Below are 27614 nucleotides of genomic sequence, written 5' to 3'. Positions count from 1 at the left end.
TCTGCTCTGTCTTCTCTGGTCCCCGGTCGGTCGAGGCAGAAGACCGTTCTTACTGAGGCTGGTTCTGCTGGAGGTTTTCCTTCCCGTTGATGGGGAGTTTTTCTTTCCACTGTCGCTTCATGCTTGCTCAGTATGAGGGATTGCTGCAAAGCAATGGACAATGCAGACGGCTCTCCCTGTGGCTCTACGCTTCTTCAGGAGTAATGCTGCTTGTCGAGACTTTGATGCATCAACTGGTTCCCTTATATAGGAATTTTTTGACCAATCTGTGTAATCTGACCCAATCTGTATAATCTGATTGAATTTGATTTTGTAAAGTGCCTTGAGATTATATGTTTAATGAATTGCCGCTATATAAATAAAATTTAATTGAATTTCCCCATATAAGGACAATAAAGGAAATTACTATTCTGTATGTCTTCAAAAGATTGACGTTTAATAGATTATACAATCCATAACTGTCATGCAGAACAGTCATTAATCCCTATCCCCAAAGAATGAAATAATCTGTATATCTGAGGTATCATGATATATACAATGTTGTACAATATTTCTAAATTAATGCTCATTTTCAGCCATGACATCAACATTTGTATTATTCTTTTAAACAACTACATGCAAAAGTATCTTGTCTCTTGTGTCCTCTTGCTCAGCATTGGGAGAAGAACCTGTTGTTTGCTGAGTTCCAGAGCTCAACTGAAAGCCGCGTTTCGGGCATCAGACTCACTAGTGACAGGAGAACCTCTGATTTTCAGGAGCACAAGGGAGAAAAGGAAGAAGCAAATGCTTATAACTCCCACGATGATCACTCCTGAGATGAGTATGGTGGTCACTGTGTTCATTTGAAACTCTGGAGCGTTCAGAAGGGCTGCAGTAGTAGAAAAACAAAATAAGATTTTCTTATTGTATGCATTTTATGTACTTGCTCTTGCTAAAATTACAGTATTGTAATGTTTTATTAAATAGCCTGTTTAATCCAGCAGCAGGTGATATGCAAAACATTCTACACCATCTTAAAACCATTAAACAAGGGAGTAAAAACAACTCAAATACATATTTCCACCTATTAGTGGCTCTTGTTTTAATTCCGTTATTAAAAAAGGGAAAATAATATAAGCAATATTTTTCATTAAATGGTAACACTATACAATAGGGTATACAATATTGTATTAACTACTGGGGAATGAATCATGTACAGTTACTGGGGAACACATAGCCCAGCCTTATTAGAGGATTACTGTTTAGTTCCCTGTGAAACAAAGATGAACTAATCAGGAACTAATGAGTAGTTACCACGGAAATCAACGAGGAACAAATCAGGAGCTAATGAACAGTTAACCAGAACTTATTAGGGAACACACAACCAAACCTTATTGACCAGTACTATATCAGAGAAAGTGTGTAAAACGGCTCAGTTAAGGATACGTTTTATTTGTAAGTGATCAAAAAGGTATTTTAATACTGGATAATAATCCGTACCTGACCATTTCCAATCATTACTTAAACAGTCTTAGTAAAATTGGTTCCTTAGTAATTACTTGGTATGATGTTTCACTTTACTCTAAGGTACACAAAAACGGTAGGCAATTGTCAGGTACTGATATAAACAAAATTTAATTGAATTGATTGAGTAAAGATTGGTTCCCTGGTATGATGTTTCACTACATGAATTTAAGTAATAACCTGTCAATCATTTGTACTCAGTAAGTGATAGTCAGACACAGTTAAGATGACAGCAGTACAATAATATAGAACTGCTTCATCAATAGGTTTACTGAAGAGCGAATTCAATAAAACCGGTAATCACTAGGAAACAGGTTTTTGATAATTACAAGCTATGACATTACTGGTGCAGGGTTATACCCACATGGATAATATCTTTTCTGTTTCTTTAATAACAAACCAGTAGTCCCCTAAGAAGGCTTGGCTGTGTGTTCCCCAGTAAGAACTGAATAAAAAGGCTGTGTGTTCCCAGTCTGTCCTGGTTAACTACCCATTAGTTTTGGATTCATTCCTCTTTAATTTCCTAATAAATAACCAGTAGTCTCCTAATATGGCTGAGCTGTGTGGTCACCAGTAAGTACTGGTCAGCTACCAGTTAGTACATGATTAGTTCACAAGGTGTAACCTAGTAGTCAATTACATTTTGTGTACCGTAACCAAATTTTGGAAATCACTGTGACAACAGCAATACATGGGTGTGACTGTGGGTCAGTGGGTAAAGAAGTTGTCTTGCAAACTGAAGGTTGAGGGTTTGTTGCCTACCAATCTGCATTTCAGTGGGGGGATTGATACGGATTTTTCTAGCTAACAGTTATGATTTTAATGTACAATTTCTTCATTCCTATTATAAATCTTTCCCCTCCTGTGCCGTGCAGCTCCCATACAGTCATGCTTAGACACAGGATGCCATGGGTTAGAGTTAATGGTTTTGTAAAAGTTTATTAACAACTGGCTAGGAATGTCCAGTCTGTTTCAGTTTTCTGAGAAAGAAGAGTCACCATTTGGGCCTTTTTCACCAGGTGGGAGGTGTCCCCAGTCTAGGAGAGGTTAGAGGAAATGTTAATGCCCAAATCTATGCTTTCTACACATTCCACCATGTATGCAGATAGGAGTGTGTTCAGTCTTACTGGATCTCCTCTAGTTCAGTGACTTCCTTGGTCTTGCTACTGTTCATGACGAGGTTACTCATGAAGCACCATATCAGATTGTGGACCTCCTTTCTGTAGTAGGCCTCATCATGGTTGGATATAACACCCACCACAGTGGTGTTGTCTGCATACTTCACAATCATGTTTGTGGCAGAACGGTTTTATGTAAAGACGGTGAAAAGTGCAGGGCTGAGGACCAGTGGTGAATTTAGGCCATTATTAGGGGTGCTCAATCTTAGCTCAGCACCTCTAAAAAATTACTGATTCAGAGTATTACTGCGTGTCGGTTCAGCTCTGCCAGACGTGCGTACATGCACAGGTTCGCCCGGAGCGCCTCCGTTTGAAGCGCTTGGTGTTCCCACGGTGTCATTTCAACACTGCTGTGCGCAGCTCCACTGCCTGCTTTTTCTTTCCTGTCCCTTTAAATCTGCAGCACAGGTGACTGTGCTGTGTGCTGTTTAACTCCACTCTCATTGGTTTTGCTGCCTTAAATTCCGCCTTCCCTCTTTTAATAACAGGCTACGAAACTAGTCCCAGTTAAGAAACTAAATATTAGCTGCACTAAAATAGGTGAAAGCTGCTGAGTGCAGTTCTGAACAAAAGCAGGAGAGACTGTTTTGATTTATTGAACTGGAGAAATGTTAGTAATTAACGTTAGCATCTCAAAATAGCATTTTAATCGCAGATGATGTGTATTCCTCCAGATAAGCATCATCTTTGAACACTTTTCACTCAGTGTGTTCAAAACAATCCTGCATGTCTGAGCAGGCCTCAGTCCAAGCTGAATGATTCTGATGACGTGTCTGGTTCTACAGATCAGGGTTTGTAGGCAGGGATCAGGTCCACCATGGGGAGATGATACAGCCTTATATGCTCCTGGAAAGTTGCTGTATACCTGGCCTAATAATCAGGAGTTCAGCTTGTAATTCTACATGATTCAAGTCCCCAGCCACGATCACAGCTGCCTCTGGATTACTGTTCATTTGACTGCTGATGAAGCAATAGAGCTCTTCCAGAGCTAATTTTGTTTTAGCTCTAGGCTCTGTGTAGGCTGCCCTGTAGTTATAGTTCTGTTGGCTCGGCACAAAGAAGGGGCTTCTAGCTCCATCACAGTGTTGGATATGTTGTTGTCCAGCCACATCTCTGAAGATCGCTACAAAGCTCTCCAGCTTATATATTCTATTTTAGTCATATTGTTCAAGCCATTCAGTTTTCTCTGTAGTCAGTTAATTTTTTTTACCAATTCCATCACAGTATTTGCTTTGGAACTGCTTAACAAGTTCATGGTCTTACTGCTTTCCAATTTCACAAATCCACCAATTTTATGTTTTATATGTTGTAGTCCAAGCTCAAGGATGGCATAGCGTCAGAAGAGTTTGTTTTTTGGGTATATTAACCCAAACCATTCACTACATCATCCCCAAGCATTCTACAAAAATGGTCCAACAGGGTGGAGTGGAATGCTCTGTAACCTGAGTGGGGGTGGGATGTGAAATACCTTGTTTGCATGTAAGGAGACCGCACTAAAATTAATTGTTGTCTCTGGGGCTGTGTGGCAACAATAACGAGGAACTCAAACTGTTCCACTTTACCTAGACCACGACTGAATGATTTAAATTAGGGGAAAAAAGGCATTAAAAGGAATGGTATGTCCCCATTAAGTCAAAGCAATAACACAAATAAGAAAGCTTACCCAGCTGAGAATTATTAGTTGGTATTTCATCTGTGAAAACAAATAAAAGGTAATTACATTCCAGCAGGGAAGCTATATTGAAAACAACTCACAGCAACATATATATCATTGTTAGGAAAGAAGAGAAAATATGAGATATGCTTTGCCTAAACTGCAAATTGTTCCTTTAACATGTTTAACAGTCATATTAATCTATAAAACCAACAATTCAAAGATGCAGTCCAAATCAATAAGACCTATTAGTTAAGTGGCTGCCACTTTGAATTTGCATTCCACCCTAATTAAATTGATCATATTAGAATTAAGTCTTTTGCTTTATATGGGCTGATGATCTGATGATTTTCAGATGTGACCTTTTGATATTCCTTTTCAAAACATTCTGGAGACACCAAGGGTTCAAATTAGCAATGCTGCATCTAGAAGCATGGAGAGAGGGTTAAGCATTAAGGAAGGGTACACTCATAATCTGGAACAGACATTTTCAGTGAGCTCCATTCTATTAAGTTGAAACTACACCAAAAAGAAGTTAATATGCAGTTTAAAGTGGCACTAACTTTGAGTGCTGCTTTCCACAGGGCACCCCACAGCTGCAGCACACTGTCGTCTGAAAGCAGCTGGACAGAGATATGCATGTATGCAGACCGATAGTTTGGCCAATGCAGAGTTTGCACGATTTCTCCTGGACAGGTAAGTTAATTCCATATAACAGTGACATTTATTTTGACATTATGTTAGAAACAGAGCAGTATAGTCAAGCAACTACTCTGTCTTTCCAGCAGAGAAGGCTAGTTTGTCTGAATTTGTCTCCCTTTCCCTCTCGGGGAGTATGTGTGTACCTGGAGGGCAGAGTGATATTTCAGCCAGTTCACAGTGTCTGTATAGCAGCAGCGCAAGCAGGTCTCTTTATAACTTGTGTTTATAATTGCTTATCGCTTATTTTAGAGCCCAAATAAGCGACTTCATGTTCACCCCACTTACTTATAATAAGCAGACTTGGCAACAGTGCTAAAAACCATTTCACACGATGACCAAAGCTATTAGGGTTAGGGTTTTCCTGTCAGGTGTTTTCCCCCAGTCCCTAAAAACAGCAATTATCAAACCACTGCTGAAAAAGAACAATTTAGACAAACTTCTACTCCACAACTACAGGCCCATCTCAAACCTCCCCTTTATCAGTAAGATTATTGAAAAAGTTGTGTTTCAACAATTAAACATGTTCTTAACAACGACCAGCCGCTTTGATGTTTTCCAGCCTGGCTTCCGTGCTCACCACAGTACAGAGACCACCTTTATCAAGATGTTTAATGACACTTGGAAGAACCACCGTGCTGGTTCTGTTGGACCTCAGTGCAGCATTCAATACTGTCGATCACTCCATCCTGTTAGAACGCCTGGAGAACTGGGTCAGCCTCTCTGGTACAGCTCTCAACTGGTTTAAATCATACTTTAAGGACAGGGAATCTTTTGTATCAGTAGGTAACTTTACATCAAAGATGACAGAAATCACATGTGGGGTTCCCCAAGGGTCCATTCTAGGTCCCCTCCTCTTCAATATCTACATGCTCCCTCTTGCTCAGATAATAAAAAACAACAATATCATTTACCATAACTATGCAGACGACACACAGCTTTACATCACCATGTCACCAGGTGACATGGTGATGTATTTACTCAGTTCTGGCACTGAGTAAATACCTAGAAGAAATCAATGCTTAGATGTGCCAACATTTTCTTCAATTGAACAAAAACAAAACTGAAGTAATAATATTTGGACCAATAGAGGAGAGATCAAAAGTTAGCACACAGCTTCAGTCGCTTCAGCTAGAAACCACTGATCAGGCCCAAAACCTGGGTGTAGTGATGGACTCAGACCTGAACCTCCAAAAGCATCTAAAGACAATTACACGGTCAGCTTTCTATCACCTGAGGAACATTTCCAGGATTAAAGGACTAATGTCTCAGAAGGTTCTGGAAAAACTAATTCATGCATTAATTTTTAGTCGAATTGATTACTGCAACGGTGTTTTCACAGGCCTGCCTAAAAAGTGGATCAGACAGCTGCATCTGATCCAGAACGCTGCTGCCCGCGTCCTCACTCTGACTAAGAAAGTAGAGCACATAACCCCAGTTCTAAAGTCCTTACACTGGCTCCCTGTATCTCAGAGAATAGACTTTAAAATACTTCTGTTAGTTTATAAATCCCTGAATGGCTTAGCACCTAAATACATCACAGACTTGTTATCAGTGTATCAACCCTCCAGATCACTAAGGTCGTCTGGCCTCAGCCTGCTCTGCATACCTAGAACCAGAACCAAACACGGAGAAGCAGCATTTAGTTCCTATGCTCCACTTATCTGGAACAAACTTCCAGAAAACTGTAAAAGTGCGGAAAGCCTGAGTTCTTTTAAATCAAGATTAAAAACACATTTGTTTAGGATTGCCTTTGACTGTTCTAGTTAAATTGTTCTACTGAAACATCATTAGTTCAACTTTTTTTTAGTCCAACTGTTTTTAATGTTCTATATTGTTTCTACATTTTATTCCTACTTGCTTTTATTCAGTTTTATTTTCCTATATTTTAATCATGTAAAGCACTTTGCATTGCATGTGGGGGGTGGGGGTGTTGGCCTAGTGGTTAGAGCAGCGCACTTGGACTCTGAGAAGGTTGTAAGTACCTGGTTCGATCCCCACTGCCTGCACTCTGGGTCCACTCTGAGCAAGACCCTTAACCCCCGATTGCTCCCCCGGCACCGTGGGCAGCCCACTGCTCCCCAGAGGGATGGGTAAAGATGCAGAAGTGAATTTCTCCATTGTGAGATCAATAAAGTTCAATTATTATTATTATTATTATTATTATTATTATTATTATTATTGTCTCTGTACTGAATTGTACTATATAAATTAATTTGCCTTAACTTGCCTTGCCTATTGGCAGTAGCTTGAGTACCAAATACACTTGTTGACATCGTCACATTTATGACACTCCTCGGCTTCTGTAATAGTTATAATACACTTAACGGTGAGGTCGTTTGTCATTCTTTTAGCATACCACTAGATTGTGGGCTTTAAGGTAGAAATGTTACTTAATACTGCTTTAAAAAAATGTTTTCATTTGAGAGCTGCTTGTTTGCCAAGAAAAGCAGGTTGTTTGCTGTACACAGGTAGAAGAAGACAACAAACTTTTTATTTGTCATTACAAATGTACATTACAACAAAACTTGTTTTCACCACTTAACCCACCACTGTGGAAGCAGTGGGCAACTTACAGGAACCGGGAGCAATCTTGGGCTAAAGAATTGCTCAAGGACCCATAGTGACAGGGTCCAGGGTTAAAACTGGTTACTTGCAGCCTTCTCAGAAAGCAAGCACTCTGCTTCAACCACTATGCCACCTCTCCCATATTGGTGGAGAAGATTAAAAAGAACAGTACCACTTTGAGTGATGATGGGTCCCGCAGTGAGAACAGCATTTCTTGAGGACTTGCTTGGTTGTTTTCCTTCCGAGACATCTCCCTTTCTCCTGCTATCACAGATCTATGACAAAAAGCACAAAACATTTCCCAAACTAAGCCATTGAGTCATAAAGCATGATAAATGTGGTTAAATATGATTCAGTATTTATGGCTGAATATTCCTCTTGATGATTTTAAAATGTATTCTCTTGAGTTAGTACACCTATTGGATAAACAAGATTTTAATTTAAAATAGTCAGATGTATTTTGTTAAAAGTATTATCCTTAACTAGAAAAAAAATTAAGATTCTATGCCATTGTTAAGAATATTACTTAAATCCAAATGTTATGCCATAATTACGCCATGATTAATAATTGATCTCAGATTGGATCCTGAACAGTAAGGAAGAAGTGACAAAAAGAATTCTGTCCTGCTGCAGACATGGCCGGAAGGACGGCCTCTCTCCCTCTCTCTCTCCTCCTGAGGGCCCTTTTTCCCAGCAGGAGGTCAGCTGTGACCTCTCCTTACAGATAAAAGTCACAGCACAGACAAAGACTCTTTCTTCTTCAGCCTTCTTCACTTCTCAGACTGCACAGATCACCTCCTGCTCAGACCAGGAAAGAGCTGCTTTGGACCATGGGCCCTGCACGAGCCTGACCAATGCACATCCAGCATCTGGAGAGGTCTCTCATCGCCTGGGGAACATGTCTGGGCAAATACAGAGCTAAGTTGCTGTCTTAACCCCATAATCAGATGCAGGAAGAAGGATCCTGCATGCCAAAAATAGTTTTGTTGCATTTCTCCTCAGCACACAGGGAAGAGAACCCCAGATTCTGCACAAAGCCAGCAGCAGAGCCCATGCTGTTTGCTGAGGAAAACCCCTGCTCAAATCGGACTGCATCCCGGTCAAAGAACGTGGCCTCCAAACTATCCAGACCACGCGTCGCCAAGCTGCTGCCCGACCACGCTGTTTGGTTAGCTCTTAGCTACAGAGCTAACACTAGCCTGCCAAGAGGCAAACCAACAACTTCCTCCTTCAACGCTCCTTCCGTGAATGGCCAAAACTGGACAGAACTGACAAAGGACAGAGGTTTGGGCAGCGAGCTGAGGGTGAAGTTAAAAAGGTTTATTGGGAAATGTCTTGTAAGCCGTGTACACCTGGTGTTTTGAAAGAAAAAGGCTAACGATATAGCATTGCTAGCATTTGGTACCATGTCACTGTCGAGTGCGTTTTAAGGTTTAACAGAAAGGTTACCTCCACAAGGGTTTCATACATTGATGGGACATTAATGTTTACGTTATCCAGCCGCTCATTATGACTAAAAATAAAGCAAAAGCTTCATTTGTTAACGCAGAGCGTCCGCAAGCCAACATGCTATTAGCCTTGCTAACATCCGGTTTCGGACCTTTCAAAAGGAGTATGTTTTAAAGCATAAAGCGTAACTGTTCTGCTCCGCCATTCGATGGTGTTATGAACCTTATTCCCGCATCAATGTGGTATATTAATGCCGGTCTTCAAGGCAATTTGGTAAATTTATGTTGTAACCTCTTAGCCACCGAGTTGCTACAGCGACCCAAGCACCCGGAGGTAGAATCGCATAAACAAAGGCAAGCGATTCTGAATTAAATGATTTTACAGGACAAACCGGACCTCAGAATATTATTTCATAAAATAATGTTCTGGTTAACTTAGGCTTTGCATTATGAAAGGGTTGAAACATATGACAAATGTTTTTTCCTAACTCCATTCCATGTTTTTTTTTAATCAGATCTTCAGTGAACAAAGATTCACTGAAGTATTCTGGTTATGATCAACCACTCTTGTTTTGTCTTTTGGTTTTTTTTTTGCATGTAAATAGTTCCTTAGCTTAGCTTCTTTTATCTTCATTTTGCTTGGTAGTTTAGTTAAGTTCCACTAGCCTAGTAGAGAGGATTTATTAATCGAAATATTGTGTTAATTCAGGTAAACAGCATTACATAGTGATGTTCTCTGGATGTTCATTTATTTCTGTTATTAAATTCTTGAACTTGAAAAGAAGTTGTCACTCCTTTATTCTATGTGTGTGCAGGTTTTGCTGTTAAAAAGATCGCTAGTGCTCGAATTCATCCCTTTCAACCATTGTCTTGATATCAGCTTAAGAGCTGATCACCACCAGACAATACTTAACAGACAGAGGGTTATTTAATAAACATTAAATAACTTTAAACAGTGTATAATTGCACAACACAAATGTAAATACAGTGCTTTCCATTAAATATGTTATTTGTCATAAAGTGTACAAGCAGGAAAATATATGTATTTAATGCAGGGTATTGCAGCTTTTTTATAGGAAGGTTATGAATAAATATACAGGTACATCTAAAAAAATGTAATATTGTGAAATAGTTCTAAATTGTTTTGATCACTCATTTCAGAAAGTGATACTGATTATGTGGACTCGAATTACACAGAGTGAAATATTTGAAGCATTCATCTCTTGTAATTTTGATGATTATGGATTACAAATAATGATAACCCAAAATTCAGTGTCAGAATATTTTAATATTGCATAAAATCAATAAAAAATAATTTTTAACAGAAATATAAGGCTTCTGAAAGTATGCTAATTTTAATGCACTCAACATGTAGTTAGGTCTCCTTTTGCATGATTTATTGCATCAATGTGGCATAGAGGCGACCAGCCTGTGGTTCTGCTGAGGAGTAATGGAACTTCAAGTAGTTCATTTGTAGGATTTGTCTGTGTATGGCTTTAAATGGACTGAATCCAGCCTCAGTCTATGTCTTGAAAAGTCCACCTACACTCTTGAATACATTTACCTTAACAATCCTCTCAGGGCTGCGGTTATCCTACCACGTTTTTTTTCACGTTTTTTTCACCACTCAACTATTCTGAATATGCTCCCTGCTCTCTCTGAACAACCAGCTTCTTTGTCAATGAGCTTTTGTGTCTCACCCTCATTGAAGAGGGTATTAATGACTGTCTTCTAGGCATCTGTCCAGTCAGCAATCTTCCCCATGACAGTGTTGCCTATGGACCCAGAATGAGACCATTTAGAGGCTGAGGAAACCTTAGCAGGTGTTTTGGGTTAATAAGCTCATTCGGGTGTGACCCCATGAGATTCCAATATTTAACTTTTTTACAATATTTTAATTTTGAGACATAGAAATTTTAGCTATCATTATCCAAAAGCCATATTCATTAAACTTACAAGAAATACAGGCTCCAAATATTTTACTTTGTGTGTAATAGATGTCTTAAATACAGGGCTTTCACTTTCTTAAATGATTTGGAAAAAAAATTGTGACTTTTTTTAGATGTACCTGTATTATTCTGCATTGTGCATCTGTTTCACAGTCAAGCTCTGCTGAACCCCATAAACTCATAGGTGAAGAGGTTTTTCCTGTCATATAGAAAAATTATTCATGAATGAAAGAGGTGAATTCAGACGCTACATGTTAAAACTGTAAACAGGATTCACAGCAGTCACATATCCTCATTTAAGGTCAAAGCCAGTTCTGCAAAAGACTTAGGGCCTGATCTTCAAAAGATTTGCACAAATTAATACATGTAAACTCATTAACATGTACAAAGCCGATCTTCATACTAGGAGCAAAGCAATTTGTGTGTATTAGATTAGCAGAAGAGTGGGTGCTAATTTTTTTGCACATGTGCCTTCCTCAACATGTAGATCACATTCCAATGACCACACCGTGCAAATTTAAGGGAGGGAGTGTATAATTACACCCCCTCCCCATCCTGCAGTGTCTGTGCATGGGGGGACATGGTATTTAAACACCAAACCTGATTTAAAACATTGTGGCATGCTTGTTAATAAACAAAGCTGAATATTAACCACCTAGATGATCATTGACCCCAAGTCTCTAGGTGACAATTGGCCGCTTTTTATTCATGACCAAAAAACAAGTCAGGTCTGTTCTTATAGATATTTGGGTGTTCACTTAGATAACTTATTCAAGTGGGAAATTAATGTCAGTATGCTATGTTCCCGTCTACAGCAGAGACTACATTTCTTACGTAGTTTCTGGGGTTAAGTCTGTCCTCAGACTTGCTCGGAGGGTACTGTCTGATCCCGCTCACATCCTCAACTCACAATACAAGCAGTTACCGTCTAGAAAACGGTTTAGAATGTCTGCTGGCAGACTTAACAGATTTAAAAACTCATTTGTCCCTTCCTCAATCAGATTGCTAAATAAAGCATCTATCTATCTATCTATCTATCTATCTATCTATCTATCTATCTATCTATCTATCTATCTATCTATCTATCTATCTATCTATCTGGCTGTAAAGATTGTTAAACCCTGGGACAAAACAAATTTACCAGGCTGGTGCCTATCTCCAGCGGTCAATGGGCGAGATGCGGGGTAAATCCTGAACAGATGTATTTTTTTAAATAGTTATCATTATTACTTCCAACTCCTGGAGGGAGGTTTTCAGTCAACGGGGCTGTAGAAGCTCTGCATTTGACATGACCACCATCACTGATACAACAACCAGTAGAATAATAATAAACAGGATCATATCGGACTTGTTAGCTGTAATAATTTGTTATTAAACTGAAATATAAAATAAGTGTTTTTCTTCTGTTTTGCAGAACTTCTGCTGAAAAAACAATATTGTCTCTAAGAAAAAGTTAAATAGCAGTTCTCCATTAAAAAAGGTTTTGTGTGTCCTGGGTGTCTAGAGTGATCATGTGAAGGATATGATCTTCCTCTTTCTTTTAAAGCAGCTCTCAAACAGCCAGTAGCGCACACATTTTACTCCTTTAAATGGGACAGGCCAAATCTGTTTGCATCTACAGTGGATATCTAAGTGCAATCCATGCAATTTAGCAGTCCTTATTTAGAATCTTTAAAGATCTGGCCCTTAATTAGGTATTTAACATTTAACAATGGCAAAGGATTGGAAACTGATACTATCAATTAGATGGACCTGTTAGGTGCTAAGAGGGTGACCGTAAATGCCTTTTTTTTTTTTATAAAAGCACAAACTAGACATTGTTCAAACAGTCTTCTAAAGTCTGTCATGTGTCTGTGCATAGGTGCTCTCAGTTGGTCTCACTGGCATGAGCAAGGGACAGTCATCTGCTCGACATAGCTTGGTAACACAGTGCAGAAACACGGTGGACATCTTCTGGTTCTTGTGCTTGACAAAACGAAATACTTCGAAGGCAAAGCGACCCATTTGGCTCTTCCCATTCTCAAAGACGGTGGTCTGCTGGTCCTTATGACAGCTGACTCAGGAAAGAAAATGTTGACAGTTAAAAAGCAAGTCAAACATCTCAACATAAAATTATTGAGAAACAGATTTTTTTATTTACCTAAAGAAAAGGTCGTAGCGAAGCTCATCATTCGGGTTTCCAGAGGGCGTAGTGTAACAGTAGTCCATTAGAACATTCCATCTGTTTTATATTAAAAAATAATTTATTTTATTGAGAAAATATATGCTGAAATATTGCTTGTTTCCAGTTGGTGAGTGTGGGGTCAGCAGTTCCCCTGCAGGGGAACATCGTGTTCCCCTGCAGGGGGGTGGGCCCAATAACTTTATTGTCCATCACATTTCCTGAGATGGAGCTTCGTCTTTGACATCTGGCAGGGGTTCATACATAAAACACATAATTTGAAAGGCATATTAAAAGAACAGCATTACTAAAAAACAATATTTAACACACACAGACCATATTAAAATAAATGTATAAATAAAATTACGTGAGACCATTGTCCAAAACTGAATGTTTTTCACAGTGGGTCTCACCCTTTTCAACTTCTGCTGATATTTTGGTAAAGAATGAATGATGTTGGCCAAGAGGTGGACAGCACCTGGCCACATAAGCACCTTCAACATTACCAAAACATTTGTCCAGAATCTTATCTTTCCATGTTGAGCAAGTCACATATTGATCCAGATTAAGAAGATAACTAGAAACATCACAGTCATTAAAATCCCCCATTAGCAAAGCTGGGTTCTCTGCGGAGTGACGCTACACCTCACTGTAGCTGTCAACTATGCGCTTGGCACCTAAAGAATAGTCTGGACCAGGTACATAGGCCGGATAAACAGTAATCTGTCCAAACTCCAGAGGAAGATAATGAGGGCAAAATGACACAGTCAGCATGTCATAGTGTTTAGAGCAGTCAGTTTCATGTATTGTTATGTTGGTTGCTCAGCTGCTTGCCACAAACATGCATAATCCACCTCCAATGCTTTTTCTTGTGCGTTCTGTGTCTCTGTCAAAGCGCACTACAGTATAACCCTCCAGGTCTGCCATGTTGTCTTTCTCCGTAAGCCAAGATTCCATGCAGCATATTAGGTTGACTCTTCTCAAGTCTCTGTCATATTTGACAAGACTGGAAAGTTGGATAAGGTGATTGTCGGGAGCGGAAAACGGCATCCTCTTCGCTTAGGCCGGTTCCGTACACCCACTCTGGATCCATGCTTTTCATTTCTCCCAATTCTACACACCGGTCGATCTGTAGAGTGGGTTATATCGGAACAGCTGTAGAGAAGTATCGGTGGAGATGTGTTCACCTGTTGCAGTCTTAACAAACTTTCCCTGGAGTAGGTGATCCATTGTTCCATGTATCCTGGGGACCCACTCTTAGCGTTTGTAAAGTCCAGCACATTCATCAAAGCCCATAACAGGGCAGTAAACTTGACTAACATATAAGCTAATATGCCATTTAATTCCACGTTTTGTAAATAGTCACGATTTAAAGAAAGACAAACAAAACAATTATGATTGTAACTCCCTGTTGCAATCATCCTCATCTGGATTGGACATTGACCTGATTGCCCCACCAATCTGTGAAGAGACCTTCTTATTTATACCCAGCTCTCCCACACAAAAAAGGCAGCTGTGTTTTAGAGCAGCTCGCCTCTTTGCTGGGTGGTTTAGCTTGTTGAGCCTTAAAACATTATTGTTTAGCTGTACACTTTGTAAACCTATCCAATGCTGGTTGTGTTACTAGTTTAGCTGTGACACTTTGTGAACTTGTTAACTGCCGGTTGTGTTACTAGGTCTTGTTCACGGTAGTTGTCTTCTGAAGTGGTATATGCTTTGTTTATATTACTGTTTGCCCTTTTTGTTTTGCTTAAGGACTAGATGTTGTGGCCTTAAGTCATTCTGGGTTTTTCTTTTGTTATTAGATTGTGTTTTGTCCCTTGGGGGTGTATTTAATGTTTCTACGTATTTTGTTCCTAAGCCAAACTGAACAATAAATCATTAAGTTTTGTTTAAACCTTTCCTTGTTTGATTTAAATGTTACTTCCCCTTCCCCCTAAATGAGTTGGGTCGTAACATTTAATGGGGGCTCGTCCGGGAGATGCATTAGGATAATCCTGTGACTACAGTATAAATTGTTTCTGTTTGTGGTTTGAGGTGCACCTGTGAAGCTTGCGCTATTGGTTTAAAATGGCTCAGTTTGACATTGGCCAGTTTTTGGAACACCCCTTTCTTGAGCAACTTACTAGTTGCCGTAAAGCTGACTTAGCCCAGATTGCAATTGTTGTTATATTAATCAGGCAGTTGTATGGAGAATAACAGACAAACAACCCAGGGTTAAGGTATGTCTCTCCTCTGTTGCTGGGTAAGATAACATGCATAGGTTTTATGGCAGGGGATAGATCATTTGGCTTGACCTTTTGCAGAGTAGAAGGGTCTCTTTGTTGTAAGAGCAGATCACACTCCTCCCAAGCATGGGAGGGACGCAGCCTTTAAAAGATGTATTCAGACCAAGGAAAGTTAGACAGAACTTTTTACATCTCCAGGATGTCAGCTGGTAAAGAATACCACAAAATGGTAATGTAAAATTCTGTCTCCATTGGAATTCCTAATGAATTAAATATGCATATTACAATGTTTACCTCTGATCAATGTTTTTTTCTCATTTACTGTCAAATCTTAAACCAGGGTAAAAATGGGCCTTCAGAGCAAAGCAGGATTAGGCCAGTACTATAAAATGAACAATATGGTGCCGTGACCCGGATTTCACAATAAGTGGATTTAACCTGTTAAATTTGGGTATGAAGTAGTAATCGTTTACAGCACCACAGGGTCGACCTGAAAAAAGGAAAGGATATTTTGATTCTCCTATTGGCTGAAGATTAGATGTAGGCTAAATCAAGTGTTGCTGTTGATAAGAAACTCTCTTCTCAAAATATCAGGGGTTGAACACAGCAATTAATATGAGAGGATGGATGGAATTTATGTTGAAACTGAGAAAGGATTGAATGGGATTTATGTTTAAGTCTACGTCAAAAATTTAAATAACATAAAAACGATAAAATATAAATAAAAGACAATAAAAAAGATAAAATACAAAGAATAAAAATAGTCCCAAGATTTGGCTAGCTCAACTTCAAACTGACGAGTTGTGATGATTTTAAAGCTGGGATTGAAAACTTTCCCTGAAAAGGGGGACTTTCTAAATTAGTTTAGCAATAGGATATGGTCAAGATACGTTAATATTGTTAAAAGTTGAGTTGAATTGAGAAATAGAAGAGAAGAATAGAGATTAAAAAAAGGGTTCCCAGGGGGATAATTTAAATTATCTCCTAGCCTCCAAACGGGGTTTGGAGGCACAGCAGTGAGATCAGGCAATTTGTTTAATACAATTTGAAAAGATTCTGCCGAATACGGAAAGGGGCATAGGGGTCTTAATATGTTATTTTTGTTATGTCTTGTTAAACAGTTTGTCTCGGTTAAAATGGGATCTATTGTGTAAGAGAGAATGAGAGAGACTGATTGAGTCCTGCGGCTCTTCAACATGTGGGTGTCTCTATGTGTATTTCTGTGTGTGAGTGGGTGTGTGTCTTCAAGATAGTGTGACTTTCCCCGTGTGTGGGCCTTACAGTGGAGAAGTACTGTGGCCCAGATTACATTTGAGTAAGTAAAAAGTGTTCATCATGGAGAAAGAATCTGGTTAAGATATGGGTGAAAGCGAAGGGAAATTTGGAAATCATTGGGAAAAAAGGTTGATGCATTAATGATGTTTGTTGAAGCCCAGGAGAAGTTTGAATGGAGAAAAGTGATTTGAGGTGTTGGCAGCAGCTGATGGGTGAGTGACATTGCAGAGAGCACGGCTGGCTGGACGGTGAGTTTTGGAGCAAATTTTATTTTAAACTGTAGCCTAAAAGTTAGAAAGAGGTTAGAAGTTTGGAAAAGTTGTTGGAAATTTGGGAGAGCATTAAACATTTGTTTGAGGCATTAAAAAATTGAGAACAAACAAAAAAAGGGAAGATACCTTCCTTAAGAGCATAATTTTAATTAGTGTCATCTATTGCAAAATAGCATATTAAAATGCATTCAGAAATGAAAATATAATTTGCGAATAAATGGTGATTAAATGTTTTCATTGTATGATAGCTCTAGTTATAATACATATATATGAATATAATACATCAGACTTAAATCTAGCTGATTAACAGAGAGCAGGAATAGCACACTATCAGCTTCTGCTCATTGCAGGTCTGGGAAAACACGAGTGAGCAAAACTAAAACTTAAAATTTAATGTTAAAATGGAGCTCAATTGTGTTGGCAAAAGGATATTGCTGCTGATTTGATAGATTTTGTTAACCCTGCATTTAGTCATGAGTCAGTTTTGGGGTAATCCTCAAATGAAGCAGCTAATATTGAGGAATCTATGACAAATGAGAATGGCTTGCATCATTTTATTATAGATACTGATATTGTAGAGCGGCAGAAATTAGTAGAAACGGAAAGTATTAAGGGAAAATCACAGGACGGTCCCCAAAGTATTCATTATATGTAACCACATTCTTATAGTCCCACCAAAATGTAGATGCCCTTGTTACAAAGTACTTTAGGAGCTGAGGAATCTTTTCTTTGTTCATTTGGTGATATGCAATTTCTGGTGAATAAATTTTCCAGCAGCTGCTGGTGGTCGATCGTGGCTGGCTGGCAAAAAAAATAATTTCAGATAGGCACAAAACAAATTTTAGAGCCAGTTTAGGATGTAACTTTAGTGTTTTTAATAATTTCTTCTTGGGCAGATGCAGTTACACAGCATTTTCCCTTAACCCCCCTAGGGCCAAAACCAAAATTTCCAGGGCGGGCGGGCGAAACGAGACCCTCCATTTCCGTACAGCCCCGTACAGCCCCAATGCCCAGGTATGCGCGGCGGCGTTCCGAAGCTCGCCGCGGCCGGGCCGGCCCCCTTAAAAATCGGCGGGTGGGCCGGGCAGGTGCAGAGCGGATCCCCGCCCGCCACGCCGCCGCCGCCGCCGTCCCGCCGCCGCGCACGGCGGCCGTGCGGCGGCCCCCCAAAGAAGGCCCTTCTCCGCTCGCAGCGCGGGCTCCATCCACAGTGTGGCGCCCGGGGGTAGGGTCGCGAACCGTACGCAGGCGGAGGGGGGGGGGCCGTACAGCCCCGCATTGGCCGAGCCCGCGCGTCCGTCGAAGTGGCGCGATTTTGGGAGGGGCCAGGCGGCCGAAACGTGGACCGGCCGTACAGGACCCACAGATTCCCTTTGCTGCTGGCGTCGGGCCTTCGGCGCCACCAACCTGTCGGAGCGGGGATGGCGCCAGCGTGGCAGGGGGCAGGAAGGGAAAAACGGGAAAGGTTCACGCATTGGCCGAGCCCGCACGTCCGTCAAAGTGGCGCATTTTTGGGAGGGCCAAGCGTCCGAAATGTGGACCGGCCGTACAGGACCCATAGATTCCCTTTGCCGCTGCCGTCGGGCCAGAACTAAAAAAAAATACGCCACTTATTTTAATATAATGTTAAAATTATTATTTAACCCGTTTGCAAATATAGCTTCCAGACCCCTAATGTGAAATAAAAAATTAATCTCCCACTTCCAGGCTGGGGGGGTCTTAGTCACAGACCTCTCCACAGGAAGAGGGCCTCTTGCTGGGTAAGAGTGCTGGAACGATGACCCCCCCTGCTGGAGCTCTGACATGCATAAGGCAACATCTCTAAATGTTTGGTAGGACAGGTTACAGTTTGTAACAGTGGTAGCCACATGCTGAACTTCATAAGACAATGTTATATTTATTAAAAATAACCTACCGCGATATGTACACTTTAGATGTACGTACGCTACCGCGTTATGTACACTTTATATGTACGTACGCTACCGCGTTATGTACACTTTATATGTACGTACGCTACCGCGTTATGTACACTTTATATGTACGCTACTGCGTTATGTACACTTTATATGTACGTACGCTAATGCGTTATGTACACTTTATATGTACGTACGCTACCGCGTTATGTACACTTTATATGTACGTACGCTACCGCGTTATGTACGCTTTAGATGTACGGCAGCTACCGCGTTATGTACACTTTATATGTACGTACGCTACCGCGTTATGTACAATTTATATGTACGTACGCTACCGCGTTATGTACACTTTATATGTACGTACGCTACCGCGTTATGTACACTTTATATGTACGTACGTTACCGCGTTATGTACATTTTATATGTACGTACGCTACCGCGTTATGTACATTTTAGATGTAGGGCAGCTACCGCGTTATGTACGCTTTAGATGTACGTCAGCTACCGCGTTATGTACGCTTTAGATATTACGGCAGCTACCGCGTTATGTACGCTTTAGATGTACGTACGCTACCGCGTTATGTACGCTTTAGATGTACGCCAGCTACCGCGTTATGTACACTTTATATGTACATACGCTACCGCGTTATGTACAATTTATATGTACGTACGCTACCGCGTTATGTACACTTTATATGTACGTACGCTACCGCGTTATGTACACTTTATATGTACGTACGCTACCGCGTTATGTACATTTTATATGTACGTACGCTACCGCGTTATGTACATTTTAGATGTAGGGCAGCTACCGCGTTATGTACACTTTATATGTACGTACGCTACCGCGTTATGTACACTTTATATGTACGTACGCTACCGCGTTATGTACAATTTAGATGTACGTACGCTACCGCGTTATGTACACTTTAGATGTATGTACGCTACCGCGTTATGTACAATTTAGATGGAGGGCAGCTACCGCGTTATGTACACTTTATATGTACGTACGCTACCGCGTTATGTACATTTAGGACCTAAAAAAAACGCCACTTTTTAAAAGATAATGTTCAAATTATTATTAAATCTGTTTGCAAATATAGCTTCCAGACCCCTAATGTGAAATTTTAAAAAAAATTTATCTCCCACTTCCAGGCTGGGGGGGTCTCAGTCAGAGACCTCTCCCAAGGAAGAGTGCCTCTCGCTGGGCTAGAGTGCTTGACTGGACCCCCCCTTCTGGAAGTCTGCCTTACCATAGGCATAATTTGAGCTACTCCTGTTAAATTCGTATCCACGCCATGCTGGAGACAGAACTCAAAAAAAATACGCCACTTATTTTAATATAATGTTAAAATTATTATTTAACCCGTTTGCAAATATAGCTTCCAGACCCCTAATGTGAAATAAAAAAAAAAAAAATTAATCTCCCACTTCCAGGCTGGGGGGGTCTCAGTCAGAGACCTCTCCCCAGGAAGAGTGCCTCTCGCTGGGCTAGAGTGCTTGACTGGACCCCCCCTTCTGGAAGTCTGCCTTACCATAGGCATAATTTGAGCTACTCCTGTTAAATTCGTATCCACGCCATGCTGGAGACAGAACTCAAAAAAAATACGCCACTTTTTTTAATATAATGTTAAAATTATTATTTAACCCGTTTGCAAATATAGCTTCCAGACCCCTAATGTGAAGTTTAAAAAAAAAAAAATTAATCTCCCACTTCCAGGCTGGGGGGGTCTCAGTCAGAGACCTCTCCCCAGGAAGAGTGCCTCTCGCTGGGCTAGAGTGCTTGACTGGACCCCCCTTCTGGAAGTCTGCCTTACCATAGGCATAATTTGAGCTACTCCTGTTAAATTCGTATCCACGCCATGCTGGAGACAGAACTCAAAAAAAATACGCCACTTTTTTTAATATAATGTTAAAATTATTATTTAACCCGTTTGCAAATATAGCTTCCAGACCCCTAATGTGAAATTTAAAAAAAAAAAAATTAATCTCCCACTTCCAGGCTGGGGGGGGTCTCAGTCAGAGACCTCTCCCCAGGAAGAGTGCCTCTCGCTGGGCTAGAGTGCTTGACTGGACCCCCCTTCTGGAAGTCTGCCTTACCATAGGCATAATTTGAGCTACTCCTGTTAAATTCGTATCCACGCCATGCTGGAGACAGAACTAAAAAAAAATACGCCACTTTTTTAATATAATGTTAAAATTATTATTTAACCCGTTTGCAAATATAGCTTCCAGACCCCTAATGTGAAATTTAAAAAAAAAAATTAATCTCCCACTTCCAGGCTGGGGGGGTCTCAGTCAGAGACCTCTTCCCAGGAAGAGTGCCTCTCGCTGGGCTAGAGTGCTTGACTGGACCCCTCTTCTGGAAGTCTGCCTTACCATAGGCATAATTTGAGCTACTCCTGTTAAATTCGTATCCACGCCATGCTGGAGACAGAACTCAAAAAAAATACGCCACTTTTTTTAATATAATGTTAAAATTATTATTTAACCCGTTTGCAAATATAGCTTCCAGACCCCTAATGTGAAATTTAAAAAAAAAAAAATTAATCTCCCACTTCCAGGCTGGGGGGGGTCTCAGTCAGAGACCTCTCCCCAGGAAGAGTGCCTCTCGCTGGGCTAGAGTGCTGGAACGATGACCCCCCCTGCTGGAGCTCATTCCAGTGAGATGCTGACCGGTCATTGCCCCGGGGCCAGGTTTTGGCAGCATCTCATCCACAAAACCTGCGCTGTTTTGAGAAAACTGTAGGAAATAAATGAGTGATAAGCTAAGTTAAGCTCTTACCACTACTCACAGACATTTTGACACATATTTAAAAATTCCACCTCCAGGCTTGGGGGGTCTCAGTCACACACCTCTCCCCAGGAAGAGTGCCTCTCGCTGGGCTAGAGTGCTGGAACGATGACCCCCCCTGCTGGAGCTCATTCCAGTGAGATGCTGACCGATCGTTGCCCCGGGGACAGGTTTTGGCAGCATCTCATCCACAAAACCTGCGCTGTTTTGAGAAAACTGTAGGAAATAAATGAGTGATAAGCTAAGTTAAGCTCTTACCACTACTCACAGACATTTTGACACATATTTAAAAATTCCACCTCCAGGCTTGGGGGGGGTCTCAGTCACACACCTCTCCCCAGGAAGAGTGCATCTCTCTGGGCTAGAGTGCTGGAACGATGACCCCCCCTGCTGGAGCTCTGACATACATCAGGCAACATCTCTAAATGTTTGGTAGAGCAGGTTACAGTTTATATTTATTATATTTATTAAAAATAACCTACCGCGTTATGTACACTTTATATGTACGGCAGCTACTGCGTTATGTACATCTAGAACCGAAAAAAAAACGCCACTTTTTAAAAGATAATGTTCAAATTATTATTAAATCTGTTTCCAAATATCCCTTCCAGAGTCCTATTAAGAAATTAGAAAAATATTTCAAAGTACAAGATGTTTATTTGCTTTAATGTAAATGAAAATATGATGGCTGAGGTGAGATTCGAACCCTGCTCCTCTGGGTGGAAGGCAATGTTGTTATCCACTCTGCTACACCCCTTAGCCCCTATATATAGGGGGCAGAGAGCCGTTTTGTACTTCCATGTTGCCTGTACAGCCTCCCTACTTCCGTACATCTTGACCCCTCCTTAACCCACATAATTACATAGGCCACGCTCTCAGCCAATAGCAAAAGCTGTTCCCCTCCCCCGGTAGTTGTGGTCGTGTAGTGCAGTTTCAGACACAACAGTGGAGCTTGATTTCCAATGAGTCCCACCTTCAGCCCGTAACCTACCGTGTTATGTACAATTTATATGTACGTCTGCTACCGTGTTATGTACATCTAGGATCGAAAAAAAAAATGCCACTTTTTAAAAGATAATGTTCAAATTATTATTAAATCTGTTTCCAAATCTCCCTTCCAGAGCCCTATTAAGAAATTAGAAAAATATTTCAAGTCTAAATTGTTTATTTACTTTAATGTTCTAAATGAGAATATGATGGCTGAGGTGGAATTTGAACCCTGCTCCTCTGGGTGGAAGGCAGTGTTGGTATCCACTCTGCTACACCCCTTAGCCCCTATATATACGGGGCAGAGAACCGTTTTGTACTTCCATGTTGCCTGTACAGCCTCCCTCCTTCTGTACACCTTGGCCCTCTGTGTTGTCCTGCTCTAACTCTACTCCTCAGGTGTGCCTAGTTGGCTGAGGGGGTGTGGCCCACACCTGCAGCTCGTTGCAGGCGGCTTCCTCTGGCTTCTTAAGCAGAGCGCTGACAGATGGAAGACGCCAGAGCCTTAAGCAGTGGTGGTACGACGTGGCCTCTGACCCAACTCCTGAAAACCTGCTGGTGAGTTTTTTTCATCTTTGAACTTTGACTAATTTTGGATCTCCCTGTTTTTGTCACAGTTTTTGGTGCTTCTGGATCCTGCTGGTTCTTCCCTCACTCTGGTCAATCCATCTGTCACCCACTTCTGCCCAGCTTTATGGTAAGCAGTGCAGCTTCTAGTAGTTCTCCTGGTTCACCTTTCAGAGTCACTTACTCTTCTTCTCTTTGCAGTCTCTCCAGCCGTGACGTTCTGACCCTGCCGAATTGTCCGTAGTCCTGTCCGTTATATCTGCCTGTTTCCTAAATAAACATTTTAAAACTGTGCTTTGCTTCCCGATCGTATCTGCATGTGGGCTCGTCATCTGAAAACCATGACAGTACCAAGTTTGGTACACTTCTTTTTAGGAGGCCCTGATTAAGGCCTCATTAAGGTCAAAAACCAGCTGCTGGCAGACAAAATATAGAGCTAGATGGGCTCAAGTGGGCTTGTTTCGATCGTCTCTATTTACTGTTTCGTTTGGTACCAAGTTTGTGAGGCTACGATGCTCCTCTGCTAAACAGTGGCACATAACACTGCTTTCTAGGAGGCCCCATTGAGGCCTCCTAAGCAAGGTGAAAAAACAAGCTGGTGGGAGACAAAGGAAAAAGCTACATGGGCTCAAGTGGGCTTGTTTCGATCGTCTCTATGTACTCTTTCGTTTGGTACCAAGTTTGTGAGGCTACGATGCTGCTTTGCTAAACAGTGGCACAGAACACTGGTTTCTAGGAGGCCCTATTGAGCCTCCTAAGCAAGGTGAAAAATCCAGCTGCTGTGAGACAAAGGAAAAAGCTACATGGCCTCAAGTGGGCTTGTTTCGATCGTCTCTATTTACTCTTTCGTTTGGTACCAAGTTTGTGAGGCTACGATGCTGCTTTGCTAAACAGTGGCACAGAACACTGGTTTCTAGGAGGCCCTATTGAGCCTCCTAAGCAAGGTGAAAAATCCAGCTGCTGTGAGACAAAGGAAAAAGCTACATGGCCTCAAGTGGGCTTGTTTCGATCGTCTCTATTTACTCTTTCGTTTGGTACCAAGTTTGTGAGGCTACGATGCTGCTTTGCTAAACAGTGGCACAGAACACTGGTTTCTAGGAGGCCCCATTGAGGCCTTCTAAGCAAGGTGAAAAATAAAATCCAGCTGCTGTGAGACAAAGGAAAAAGCTACATGGGCTCAAGTGGGCTTGTTTCGATCGTCTCTATGTACTCTTTCGTTTGGTACCAAGTTTGTGAGGCTACGATGCTGCTTTGCTAAACAGTGGCACAGAACACTGGTTTCTAGGAGGCCCTATTGAGCCTCCTAAGCAAGGTGAAAAATCCAGCTGCTGTGAGACAAAGGAAAAAGCTACATGGCCTCAAGTGGGCTTGTTTCGATCGTCTCTATTTACTCTTTCGTTTGGTACCAAGTTTGTGAGGCTACGATGCTGCTTTGCTAAACAGTGGCACAGAACACTGGTTTCTAGGAGGCCCCATTGAGGCCTTCTAAGCAAGGTGAAAAATCCAGCTGCTGTGAGACAAAGGAAAAAGCTACATGGGCTCAAGTGGGCTTGTTTCGATCGTCTCTATGTACTCTTTCGTTTGGTACCAAGTTTGTGAGGCTACGATGCTGCTTTGCTAAACAGTGGCACAGAACACTGGTTTCTAGGAGGCCCTATTGAGCCTCCTAAGCAAGGTGAAAAATCCAGCTGCTGTGAGACAAAGGAAAAAGCTACATGGCCTCAAGTGGGCTTGTTTCGATCGTCTCTATTTACTCTTTCGTTTGGTACCAAGTTTGTGAGGCTACGATGCTGCTTTGCTAAACAGTGGCACAGAACACTGGTTTCTAGGAGGCCCCATTGAGGCCTTCTAAGCAAGGTGAAAAAACAAGCTGGTGGGAGACAAAGGAAAAAGCTACATGGGCTCAAGTGGGCTTGTTTTGATCGTCTCCATTTACTGTTTCGTTTGGTACCAAGTTTGTGAGGCTACGATGCTCCTTTGCTAAACAGTGGCACATAACACTGGTTTCTAGGAGGCCCTATTGAGCCTCCTAAACAAGGTGAAAAACCCAGGTGCTGAGAGACAAAGGAAAAAGCTACATGGGCTCAAGTGGGCTTGTTTCGATCGTCTCCATTTACTGTTTCGTTTGGTACCAAGTTTGTGAGGCTACGATGCTCCTCTGCTAAACAGTGGCACATAACACTGCTTTCTAGGAGGCCCCATTGAGGCCTCCTAAGCAAGGTGAAAAAACAAGCTGGTGGGAGACAAAGGAAAAAGCTACATGGGCTCAAGTGGGCTTGTTTCGATCGTCTCTATTTACTCTTTCATTTGGTACCAAGTTTGTGAGGCTACGATGCTGCTTTGCTAAACAGTGGCACAGAACACTGGTTTATAGGAGGCCCCATTGACGCCTCCTAAGCAAGGTGAAAAACCCAGCTGCTGGGAGACAAAGGAAAAAGCTACATGGGCTCCAGTGGGCTTGTTTCGATCGTCTCTATTTACTCTTTCGTTTGGTACCAAGTTTGTGAGGCTACGATGCTGCTTTGCTAAACAGTGGCACAGAACACTGGTTTCTAGGAGGCCCCATTGAGCCTCCTAAGCAAGGTGAAAAACCCAGCTGCTGGGAGACAAAGGAAAAAGCTACATGGGCTCAAGTGGGCTTGTTTCGATCGTCTCCATTGACTCTTTTGTTTGGTACCAAGTTTGTGACCCTTTGTTGCTCCTATGCTGAACAGTGGCACAAAACACACTGCTTCTCTGTGTTTTGTGCATCTCTTTTTCATACTTCAAACGGTTGCCATTCTTAGACGCAAGCACCCAGAGGCACAAAAATCACAGACGGCGGTTGAGGGGTGAGCTAGAACTCATATCTAAAGTTTGGTATCACTGCGCATAAATAAACCTTTCTTCCTCAGCTTTTGAGACTCAAATACTGTCTTGAACCCTTAGGAAGTTGGCTGAATTTTTTGGGACAAACAGCTTTTGTTGTTTTTTTCAGAGGAGGCTGATTTTAACATATTTTGTAGGTGACCTTATGAGGAGCAGAACCTGTGATTTTGAACTCCCTGGGTGGTTCCACGTGGACACAGTGGGGGTCAAAAGGTGAAAATTTGCAACCTTTGATGGCACACAGCTCACACACGGTTTGTCTGTTCCAGCTCAAACTCGGCATACAGGAGCCCCTTTGAGGCATCTACCAACGGGTAAGAGCTCATACCTGTATCCCCTTCCTATAGCTACTTCCTTTTAGCAATGAGATAAGAAGATGTGGTTAGTGGCATGTTGTAGAGCACTTCCAGGAAATGAGCATTTATAAGTTTGGTCCAAATCCATGAGCTGCAAAGGCCTCAATTATCAAAAATCAAATATTGCTTGGCTGGTGGCATAGCTCCAGAAACAAAACGGGCCCAGATTTCCACTCTTGGCCATATGCTGCAGTACCTTTTCCCACCACCATTGGTGCTATTGATATTTGGACAGGCCTGTACACCATCCCTCCTTCTGTACACCTTCCATTGTAAAGCAATGGAACCAGTTCTGTACAGCCTCCCTCCTTATGTACGCCTTGGCCCCTAAAAAACACGCATAATTAAATAAGCCACGGTCTCGGCCAATAGCAGAAGCTTCCCCACTTTTCCCTTCCCGCCCGTAGTTGGTTCGTGCAGTGCTCTTTCCGACACGTTGGTGGCGCTATGCTGGGTGGGCTAATAAGCCATTGTAAAGCAATGGAACCAGTTCCGGACAGCCTCCCTCCTTCTGTACACCTTCCATTGTAAAGCAATGGAACCAGTTCTGTACAGCCTCCCTCCTTATGTACGCCTTGGCCCCTAAAAAACACGCATAATTAATTAAGCCACGGTCTCGGCCAATAGCAGAAGCTTCCCCACTTTTCCCTTCCCGCCCGTAGTTGGTTCGTGCAGTGCTCTTTCCGACACGTTGGTGGCGCTATGCTGGGTGGGCTAATAAGCCATTGTAAAGCAATGGAACCAGTTCCGGACAGCCTCCCTCCTTCTGTACACCTTCCATTGTAAAGCAATGGAAATAGATCTGTACAGCCTCCCTCCTTATGTACGCCTTGGCCCCTAAAAAACGCCCCTAATTAAATAAGCCACGGTCTCGGCCAATAGCAGAAGCTTCCCCACCCCTCCGTAGTTGTGTTCGTGCAGTGCACTTTCCGACACGTTGGTGGCGCTATCCTGGGCGGTCTAATCCGTTGTAACGTACAGCTATCCTTCCTTTCGTACGCGCCCCCCCCTCCGACACCCCCCGATACGCTAAATCTAGAAGAGAGCGCCATCACATGGTGCACGGAAGGCGGCACGCCCGTACGAAACGCCGACTTGGACCAAGCGGGCGAAATGCTGGAGCTTTTATTGCGCGCGTACGTACACTACCTCGTAACGAACACATACATACAGATTGTATGTGTAAATCCG

General features: G+C 41.8%; 1 protein-coding gene across 1 annotated transcript in view; it reads right to left on the bottom strand.

The window, feature by feature from the left end:
- Window positions 1-419: 419 nt before the first annotated feature.
- The window catches only part of LOC105921853 (zona pellucida like domain containing 1), a 63296-nt gene continuing 36101 nt past the window's right edge, over window positions 420-27614 (bottom strand). The window contains exons 7-11 of the mRNA XM_012857699.3: window positions 13140-13220; window positions 12881-13052; window positions 7775-7877; window positions 4345-4374; window positions 420-868 (exon numbers count right to left, since the gene is read on the bottom strand). Coding sequence (XP_012713153.1) covers window positions 693-868; window positions 4345-4374; window positions 7775-7877; window positions 12881-13052; window positions 13140-13220 — 562 coding nt within the window. The 3' untranslated portion in view covers window positions 420-692. The remainder of the gene's footprint in view (window positions 869-4344; window positions 4375-7774; window positions 7878-12880; window positions 13053-13139; window positions 13221-27614) is intronic.

The sequence above is a fragment of the Fundulus heteroclitus genome, unplaced genomic scaffold (assembly GCF_011125445.2).
Source record: "Fundulus heteroclitus isolate FHET01 unplaced genomic scaffold, MU-UCD_Fhet_4.1 scaffold_336, whole genome shotgun sequence".
Lineage (NCBI taxonomy): Eukaryota > Metazoa > Chordata > Actinopteri > Cyprinodontiformes > Fundulidae > Fundulus > Fundulus heteroclitus.
The sequence above is the reverse complement of the archived record's forward strand: the minus strand, read 5'-3'. Positions and strand labels throughout refer to the sequence as shown.